This window comes from Carcharhinus amblyrhynchos, chromosome 25 (assembly GCF_965287045.1).
Source record: "Carcharhinus amblyrhynchos chromosome 25, sCarAmb.v2.hapA, whole genome shotgun sequence".
Taxonomy (NCBI): domain Eukaryota; kingdom Metazoa; phylum Chordata; class Chondrichthyes; order Carcharhiniformes; family Carcharhinidae; genus Carcharhinus; species Carcharhinus amblyrhynchos.
The window spans coordinates 29,701,746-29,712,471 of NC_137348.1; the positions used below are offsets into that span (position 1 = coordinate 29,701,746).

Here is a 10,726-nt window from a genome sequence, read left to right on the forward strand (position 1 = left end):
GCTAGATGAAGTGGTAAATGCCGGCTCACTTTTAACATTTAGGAAATACTTGGACAGATACATGGACGAGATAGATGTGGAGGGATATGGTCCTGGTGCAGGTCAGTGGGACTGGGCAGAAAAATGGTTCAGCACAGCCAAGAAGAGGCAAAAGGCCTGTTTTTGTGCTGTAATGTTTGTTGGTTCTATCTCCAGAGAACAGCATTGGATTAGAACCAATGATCGGAGATGGAGACACCAACTGATTTTCCGCTCCTCTCTCCCCCATTTTTTTCAGTCAAAGATCCTGCCAATGTCTATTGTAATAGCCTACCTATTGCTAACCCACTGCAGAGCAGAGATCGAATCTGAGACGTTAAAGGTTAGTACAGAACTTTTCTACACTGTGTACCAAAGAAGCCATTGATCACTGGTGAGGAGCTCATCAAAAGCCCAAATGAGACCTAAAAGAACATAATTATCATCTAACTCCTGACTTGGAGTTTAGAAGAGTGAGAGGAGCTCTCCATTAGAAACTTATAAAATTCTTAGAGTTAGACAGGAAAGTTACCAATGGTGGGGGAGTCCAGAACGAGAGGTCATCCTTTGAGGATGAGGGGTAAACCTTTTGGGACTGAAATGAGGAGCAATCTCTTCACGTAGAGGGTGGTGAATCTGTGGAATTCACTACTGCAGAAAATAGTTGAGGTCAAAACATTGAATGATTTCAAGAAGAAATTAGATGTAGCTCTTGGCTGAAGGGATCAGACAATATGGGGGGAAAGTGAGATCAGGATATTGGGTTTGATGATCAGCCACGATCAAAATCAACAGCGGCACAGCGGTTAGCACTGCTGCCTCACGGTACCAGGAACCTGGTTCAATTCCGGTCTCGGGTGAAGTTTGCGTGGGTTTCCTGTGACTGCTCTGGTTTCCTCCCACAGTCTAAAGATCTGTGGGTTAGGTGGATTGGCCACGCTTAAAAGAAAATTGCCCCTCGATCAGGGGAATTGGAAGGGTAAATGTGCGGGGTGACCGGGATAGGGCCTGGGTGGGAATGTTGTCGGTGCAGGCTCAATGGACCGTAGGGATTCTGTGAAAATGAACGGCAGAGCAGATTTGAAGCCGAATGGCCTACTTAGTCTTCTGTTTTGTGTTTTTAAGTTGAAAAAGGAACACGCTATCTATCTGGGATAGAACTCCATTAATGTTTCCCTAATAAATCAGGCAATCAGGGTGATATCCAGGAGACTACACACACAATGGATCACTGGACATTCCACCCCCCCCCCACCTTCTTCTGATTAGTTCCAAAAAGAAGCTCTGAGGAAAAATTTGTTAAAACACCATGACTTTATTTAATTAGGAGTACACAGAAACGTACATTGAAATTATTCATGTGAGAAACACTCATTATTTTACAAACACATATCACAATTTTAGTGGTATTGTATCATTGGGTTCTGGCGATCGCACCTTTCCAAGGTAAGGGTATCATATAAATCGGGAAGGGAAAAAAACCTTTTTTGGTTGTGGACATTTGAAAGACAAAAATATTACGTTTTACACTTACGTTGAAAATAGAATTCCTTAAAAGTATTTCATTATTTTTCCCTTTTTTTTATTTCAGCACAGTATCCGTGCCATTTAAATAAACGGAAGCGTTGCGATTGTTTCAAACAATCCAGACATAACTTCCTACGAGGAAAAATAACTCTCAAAATTACATCGAATAATGTATTTTTTTTTGTCTGCGTACGTGACTGGTGGTGTACTGAGGAAAAAAAAATTGTCCCAGGGAGCAAATTAAGCTTTGTGAAAGTGGCCTTTTGATAGGGCTTCTAGTTTAGTGTATATACATTACTGTTCTTCTATCTTTTAACAGAATCAACCTTTGGGTTGATTTTCATTCGAAACAAGGTACCTGAAATTGCGAACCTATGGCAAAAAACAACTTGTGCTTTTTCAAACAATACCTTTCTTTCAGTAAAGGACCACACAAATATGGAGCTCCATGTTAAAACTCCTCACCCACATTTAAAACAGTCAGCTTATATATTTGATAGTTAAACATGAAGCTTCTGTACATTAACCTTTTAATAACAACTGGTCAGTCTGTTGCCATGGCAATATACCCCCCCCAACACAACGAACAAAGACAAACAATACACTCTTGACGTCTGTGCAGGCGTAATGATGTACATATAAAGCCCACCCCCTCCCTCCGAGCAACATACATAAAGCTATGACCCTAAAAGCGATAACAACCTATGTTAATTATCTTTGGTGTTTAAACTGAGTGGAGCTAAACCCATGTAAGATGAAGGCACCTTGCTAGCAAGGCTCACGTTACACAGTAACTCGATTGTGAACTAAATTAGTGATGCTTCTGTACATTATGAACTTTTTATTGTTGATGGCTGATTTGGTTACTTAATGCTGCTGTTGTGCCCTCTTGTTTCTCTGTGGTGCATCTCTGGAGTTGTGTGGTCTCAGTTTCATTTCAACAAATTCAATCGAATACTCATGACCCTTCCAATGATACCAGTTAATGCCCTGTTTAAAAAAAATTGAAATGAAATTCAATCCTTGAGCACGACGGCTTATAACACAGTATTAAACTTAATGCGAATACAGGGATGGGCCGAATGGCCTACAACTGCTCCTACATCTTACGGCCACACTTAGAGCAAAGACCAAGATCCATTTAGTTAATCTTCTACAAGCCTCACAGTCACATCTTACAACGATTAAAAAAAAAAGTTAATGTCATCATAGCAATCGGTTTCTAGACAGTCAGTCTACAATAGACACAAACGTGACCCGAGAGAAGCTCTAGCCTTCACGGGAGAGAGCTTAAAGAACCATACGTTCTAAGCCACCTGCTCCTACAAAGAAAATCGCGCAAACCACATACGGATAATTTGACATAAAGTATTCCAGGATTAATGTTATTTGTTCATCAGCGTCTCTAAGGCTAGATTTGTTGCCTATCCCTAATTGTCCTGCATCTGCCTTCTTGAAACACTGCGGTACATATGATGTAGGTATACCCACATTGCTCCTAAGAAGGGACTTTGAGATTTTTGACCCAGCGTTAGTAAAAGAACAGCGATTAGGCATCTGAATCAGGACGGTGTGTGACTTTAGACATGGCAGTTTTTTATTCATTCGTGGGACATGACTATTGCAGGCTGGCCAGCATTTATTGCCCATCTGTAGTTGCCCTTGGGGGGGGGGGGGGCAGTTGAGAGTCACACGTAGTCACAAATTTCCTTTCCTAAAGGAAATAGTGAACCAGATGGGTTTTTTCTGACAATCGACAACGGTTTCGTGGTCGTCGTTAGATTCCTAACTCCAGATTTATTTTATTGATTTCAAAGTCCACCATCTGCCATAGCAGGATTTGAACCCGGGTCCCCAAAACATTAGCTGAGTTTCTGGATTAATAGTCTAGCGATAGTATCACCAGGCCATCACCTCCCCTATCGTGAGCGAATGTTTAAGGCAGTGCCAATCACGCAGATTGCCTCGTCCTGGATGGCATCGAGTTTCTTGCGGTGTTGGAGCTGTACTCATCTAGATAAGTATCTCGATGTTATTTCCTGAAATAACTCAAATCTATCTTTTTTTATTTGCATTTATACATTTTCAAAGTATGTGTATTCATTGGTGTGAATCTCATTACAATTTGCTGGAACGTAAAAGCTGTTGTAAACAGAACCATTTCAGGTTTTACAGAGACGTATACCAATTTGAGATTCATTTTACGTCCATTTCAAGTTTGGGTGTATCCCAATGAGGTTAGAAGGATACTTGGGGCGTAACTTCACATCGACAAGATCGGCAGAAGCACGAGTGCATTTCCAGGTTGAACCTCTAGGTCGTATCCAGGGGGAACACCCAGGCCACAAGTTTGGGGAAAACAGGAAGAAGGTTGAGTAGCACATTATGCTGAATTTACCCAGCACTCCTATCTGACATTGTCCTCTTTGATCGGAAAAGGAACCAAATGGTGTTTAGATATACAAACGCTAACACTTAGCGGTGTCCTGTTAAAAACCTAATCGACAGCAAACGTGTTTTATTAACACGGGGAATAGTCACCCCTCTTTACATACCTGGCTATGGCTTCGAATTCCATATCTCCCGTTCAGATTTACTTTGTGGCAGTTCTTGTACCACCACGCTCCTTTGTAAGACAGAGCACAGTTTGTGACAGCCACATCATTGTCTCTGTCCCTCGTGGAGAAAGGGCGGCCGTCGTGGTAAGACAGAGAATCACCTGAGCAGCAAAGCAGAATTTTAAAACACGCACTAAACATCAAATCGGTACACAATCGTGCTCCGACACAGCACCGCTCTCCAACCTAGATCGCTTGTAGCTCGGCTTGAGCGATCCAACATTGGAAGAAGTCTCACAACACCAGGTTATTTGACAGTAATCCCACAAGCTTTCGGAAACGGTGTTCCTTCGTCAGGTGCGTGGAAGGTTCCGGTCAGAGAAAGAGAAACCATCCACGCGCCTGACAAAGGAATACGTTTCCGAAAGCTTGTGGGATTACTGTCAAATAAACTGGTTGGACTCTAACCTGGCGTCGAGAGACTTCTTACTGCGTTTACCCCAGTCTAACGCCAGCATCTCTACATCATAATCCAACATCGGACAGGGCTTTTCTTGAGAACGGTTCACATTTATTTTTGTATCCTCAGCATTCTTAGACGAAATCTCAAGTTTACCTGCAGTTCCGCTGTACCCTCCAACGTGCAGTTTGTATCGGCTTCTGGCGTCATCGACAAGGAACGTGTCGTAGACCGCGTAAGCAGATTCTCCCTTATCTCGGAAATCCACACGCAGTTGGTAATGACCTTGCGCTGTAATCTTGTGAAGGTTTTCGAGCCCTGAAAAACATCCGATACAAAAACGTCACACTAAATAACATCCAATACAAGGATGAGAGATCATAGCCTTCGGATAAAGGGTAGTAAATTTAAAACAGTCGAGGAGAAACTACTTCTCCTAAAGGGTTTTGAATCTGCGGAATTCACTACCCCAAAGTGTGGTGGATGCTGGGACAGTAAGTAAATTTAAGGAGGAACTAGACAGATTTTTAAACGGGTAACGGGTCGAAGGGTTACGGGGAGAAGGCAGGAAAATGGGGACGAGAAGAATATCCGCCACGATCGAACGGCAGAGTGGATTCGATGGGCCGAATAGCCTAATTCTGCTCCTATTATCTTACGAACAAAACGTTGTGCTAAATAATATCCAATACAAACTTGTTGCACTAAATAACATCCAATTAAAAACATGTCTTTTTATTGGATGCTATTTAGTGTAACGTTATACTAAATAAGGGTCATTCTAATCCCCCATTCAACCCAACAGAGCGCAGCTGTGACTGAAGTCAACAGAATTCTGCTATTAATAGGAAATATAACCCTAGACTAATTTAAGCAGTTATTCAGTTTCTTTAAATGGAAACATTTTTTGGATTATCGTTTGTATGAAAGGGAGATCCTTAGTTTATAACAAGATGTATAATGCACACTGGTTGGAATACAAACCCACTGATCATAAGGCTCAGATTGAACCCTTGCACATGTAAAATGTAAACTAGACACCTCGGATACCCAGCATAGTTGTATCCAAGTATGTTTTATAGGTCACACGTAAGTTGACATCATTCGTTTGACCTCCCGGTTCAAATCTCCACGATGACGAACGGACGTATCGCAATTGCCTATTTGAATGACACTTCAACTTACTCCCTTTGAGCTATTGTATTTTTAATGCTTGTATCCAATAGAATTCCACACATTGAGTTGTAGAGTTGCTTTCTCCTTTACATTTAACAGGGAGAAAATCAACTTTTCAAAGTTGATATGCGGCAGAGGGAATCCTGAGGATTACTCTGCACACCGATTCTCACTTTTCTTAAACAAGAAACATCGGTCAGAACACGGAATACAAGAGTTGGAACGTCTCGTTGAAGTTGTGCAAGACATCGGTAAGGCCACGCTTGGAATACTGTGTGCAATTCTGGTCGCTCTATTATAGGCAGGATATTATTAAACTAAAAAGTGCAGAAAAGATTTATTAGGATACTACCAGATGTTGATGGATTGAGTTATAAGGAGAGGTTGGATAGACTGGGACTTCTTTCTCTGGAGTGTAGGAGGGTGAGGGTGATCTTATTGGGGTCAATAAAATAATGAGGGGTACAGATCAGCTGGATAGTCAATATCTTTTCCCAAAGGTAGGGGAGTTTGAAATTAGGGGGCATAGGTTTAAGGTGCGAGGGGAGAGATATGAAAGTGTCCAGAGGGGCAATTTTTTCACCCAGGGTGGCGAATGCCTGGAACAAGCTGCTAGAGGTAGTAGTAGAGACAGGTACAATTGTCCTTTAAAAAGCATTTAGATAATTACATGGGTACAATGGGTATAGAGGGATACGGACCAAATGTGGGCAATTGGGATTAGCTTAGGGGTCTTAAAAAAGAAACGGCCTGTTTCCATACTGTAAACCTCTACGACTCTAAGCACTTGACCCAGTTTCAGGTAGGACGAAATACGGGAATGACAAAACCGTTGCTTCTCTCGCTTGTCTTCTCGCAACTGGTTTTGAGAGTAGATTTGATAATGGGTTTGGGATTTGGATCAGCAGGACCCCATATCTGTAAACAGAGGAAAAACCTTGGACTAATTTCTGACATCCTCTTGAGATTAAAGGCATTGCCAAAGAAGTTTCCAAAGGCTGTGGAAGCCAGTAGACCACTCGTAAACCTTTAGGCTGTGGCTTGAAGTCAGGCTGTAGTTACAGTGGGTCTATCGAAAAGTATACATACTGTATTTTAACGTACATCGGAGTCGAGCACCCGACTGGTCTAATGTAAAATGCAACGTTAGATTCATTCCAAGAGGACTAGAAAACAAAAAGCAGGGACGTACTGCTGAAACTTTATACGGCTCTGGTCGAGCCACGTTTGGAATATCGGGAGTGATTTTTGGGTCTGGTATCTAAAGAAAGGTAGCCTCGGAGAGGGTGCAGAGGAGGCTTACGAGAACGAGCCTGGGAATGAAAAGCTTGATGTACGAGACTCGGTCTGTATTCAATGGAGTTTAGGAGGATGAGGAGGGAACTCATTGAAACTTACAGAATACCGAAAGGCACGGGCACGGGGAAGACGTTTCCATTAGGCAGAGAGTGGGATCCAAAGGTGCAGCCTCGCAGTAAAAGGACGATCCTTTAAAATCAAGATGAGGGGGAATTTCTTCAGCCAGGGAAGGCTGTGGAGGCCAGGTCACGGAGCGCATTTAAGTCAGAGGTAGATGAGTTCTTGATTGGTAAGGGGATCAAAAGGTTGTGGTGAAAAGGCAGGAGAATGGGTTGAGAAACTTATCAACCACGATTGAACGGCGGAGCAGAACGAGGTATGTCTGAAGGTCTTATTTGCACAATGCATATCAAAACTAGCTTTGCATTGACACGAAAGATGGATACAAGTCTGCTAAATATATTGTAAACATTCCATTAGGTCTGAAATGTGTTTCGGAAAACAAATGTAATTCTGCCATTTTGTTGTAAAAACATTTGTGCCGTCCATTCGTTATCAACGAACGATCAGGAAAAGTTGTCTCCCTTTTTGATACAGCAAAGTAAAATATGCAGTATTCAGCATGCCGCTCTTACCTATCCAAAACTCATGAGATGGGTTACCAAATCCATTGGTATAATTCTTCCAGTTTCTGAAGAAATCGACTTTGCCATTTTCACGTCTCTGGAACACCTAGAATTTATTTTGTTTCACAAGATCGGTAAGATTTCAGACAGCTGAAATATGTCTCACACACATTACTTCTGGAATTACCACAGAACAATAGAATAACCGTAGAATCCCTACTGTGCAGAAGGACGCCATTCACTCCAAGTCTGCCCTGACTCTCTGACAGAGATCTTACCCAGACCCGTACCCTAGCTGTACGCCTGTGACTCCGCGCATTTACTGTGGCTAATCCATGTATTTGTTGCAAGTGTGAAAGGGACTGGGTTGAAAATAGTGCTGTACTGTGCACCACAATGGAGGAACTAAGTTAGGCTCTGTAATCTGTCAAACAACTGAACCGCAGACCAAAATCTGGGAATCGCATCTCAGAATTGTTTTGCTATTTGTTCGTGGGACGTGGGCATCGCTGACTGGGCCAGCATTTATTGCCCAACCCTGAGAGCATTTAAGAGTCAACCACGTTGCTGTGGCTCTCGAGTCACACGTAGGCCAGACCAGGTAAGGACAGCAGATTTCCTTCCCTAAAGAACATTAGTGAATCAGATGGATTTTTTCTGACGGTTCTGTGGTTGCCAGTAGACTCTTAATTCCAGTTTTTTTTATTGAATTCTAGTTCAACTATCTGCCATAGTGGGATTTGAATTCTTAGGGCATTACTCTGGGTCCCTGGATTACTAGTTTAGTAGCAATACTATATGCTAGTGCCTTCTGAGGGGATGATTTCCTATGATCTTTGTATGATATTGTCTGGGCCGTTCAGTGGAGATAAGCGGGTTGACAGCTGCATTAAAATACTGAACGAAGGAATATCATACAAACATGTTGGGTGGAATTTTACCAGCTGCACTCACCCCAAAACAGGAAAATCCTGCCTGAGGTCAATGAATCCACCTCCCCACTCATTACAATTCCAGTGGCGGGCAGGGCAGAGAAACTAGATTTTGTTCACCGATGCCAGCACGTTGACAAGAACGACGTAAGAGAACAAAGAACATGCTTTCTTTCTGGGATTTATTTACTGGGATGGACCTCAGGGCGGGGGTTCTGATTATTGATTATATTGTATTACAGTTCCTCTGAAGTACTGTACTGTTCCTGCTAAGCTCCAAATAGGCCATCTTAAATGCTACTTAGATTTCATTACATTGGAAAAAAAATAGAAAATTGTTAAACTAAGAACATCTAAGTTCCTGGAGGTGAATAATGAGCATTCTCACTGAGTTCATCTGGCCGGTCATCTACAGTGTACTATATGACTTGCACCCGCTCCATCTGTACAGTGGCACAGTGGCTAGCACTGCTGCCTCACAGCGCCAGGGACAGGGGTTTGATTCCAGCCTTGGGTAACTGTCTGCGTGAAGTTTGCATGTTCTCCCTGTGTCTGTATGGGTTTGCTCCCACACTCGAGACATACAGGTTAATTGGCCATGCTAAATTGCACTTTAGTGTCTGGGATTATCAGTGTAAATACATGAGGTCATGGAGATAAGGTCTGGGTGGGATTGTTGCTCGTGCAGGCTCGATGGACTGACGGTCTCCTTTTGCACTATAAGGATTTTATGATTCTATACTTACGATGTTGCACATTTGTAACATAGTTAGTAACGTGGAAAAGCATCCCCTGTTTTGTCTGTCTTAAGTGATTCAATCCCTGCCTTGCCTACTATAGCGTCATCTTACACTAGGTGGCACTATGGCCTTTTACTCCAAATCTCAGTTTCAAAAACATTTGTTTTTAAAAAAAAATCAGAGTTAATATTTTCATAGTGTTTTCAGTTCCTTTCCTTCATTTTTCTCCATAAAAATAAAGCCGGTGCGTGTAGTACTATTGCAGTATAGTGGAGTAGACACTCCCCACGGGGAATGTCACAATCTCTGGGTCACATCTTGCTGATAGCACCCCTACTATAATTGAGGATATTCAATCACACAATATCTACAGGGTGTCTATCAGTAAGTAAACAGTCCATCAACATATTCTTATGAATGAATATACGAGAGGACACAGGTTTAAGGTGTGGGGAGGAAAGTACAGAAGTGATGTTAGGGGTAAGTTTTTCACTCAGAGGGTGGTGAGTGAGTGAATGGAATCAGCTGCCGTCAGTGGTGGTGGAGGCGAACTCGCTGGGGTCTTTTAAAAGACTTCTGGATGAGTATATGGGGTTTTATGGGATTGGGGGTTATAGATAGGTGTTGATGCAATTGGCGCAACTCGTGGGCCGAAGGGCCTGTTTGTGCTGTAGTGTTCTATGTTCTATGTAATAGGTTGACACATGGGTTAGCATTGCTGCCTACAGTGCCAGGGACCTGTGTTCAATTCCCAGCCTGGGTCACTGCCTGTGTGGAGTTTGCATGTTCTTGTAAGTTCACTTGAGGTGCTCTGGTTTCTTCCCACAGTCCAAATATGTTCTGGTCAGGTGAACTGGCCACGCTAAATTCTTCTCTCAGTATACCCAAGCAGGTGCTGGAGTGTGGTGACTAGGGAGTTTTCACAGTAGCTCCATTTGCAGTGTGAATGTAAGTGTGAAAATAAACTTTATTTTATGTTTCTATGTGAAGTAGAAGCGGGAGTAGGCCATTTGGACCTTCAAGTCTGCTCATGGCCAATTCAAAATCTTTTCAAATTCAAAATCTCGATCTTGCCTCTCCACCCCCCCCCTCCCCCCCCCCCCCCCCCCCCCCCCCCCCCCCCCAGTAATCTAAATGTGTCTCAATTACTTCTGTAGTATTGAATTCCATGCATTCACCACCCTCAGGGTGAAGAAATTTCTCCTCACCCCAGTTCCAAAAGGTTTACCTCTATTCTCAAACTATAACCCCTAGCTCTGGGAACCATCAGGGACATCCTTTCTGAATCTACCCCGTCTAACTCTGTTAGAATCCTATGAGTAAGACTCCCCTCTCACATACCTAAACTCTGCATGAATGTTTGCATTAAAGCTACCGAGAGGAGGAGCGT

At 42.7% G+C, this 10,726-nt stretch overlaps 1 protein-coding gene across 1 annotated transcript in view; it reads right to left on the minus strand.

The window, feature by feature from the left end:
- Positions 1-1,313: 1,313 nt before the first annotated feature.
- The window catches only part of LOC145358118 (tenascin-like), a 141,776-nt gene continuing 132,363 nt past the window's right edge, over positions 1,314-10,726 (minus strand). Inside the window, exons 24-27 of the mRNA XM_080211792.1 lie at positions 7,674-7,770; positions 4,720-4,881; positions 4,101-4,264; positions 1,314-2,535 (exon numbers count right to left, since the gene is read on the minus strand). Coding sequence (XP_080067918.1) covers positions 2,413-2,535; positions 4,101-4,264; positions 4,720-4,881; positions 7,674-7,770 — 546 coding nt within the window. The 3' untranslated portion in view covers positions 1,314-2,412. The remainder of the gene's footprint in view (positions 2,536-4,100; positions 4,265-4,719; positions 4,882-7,673; positions 7,771-10,726) is intronic.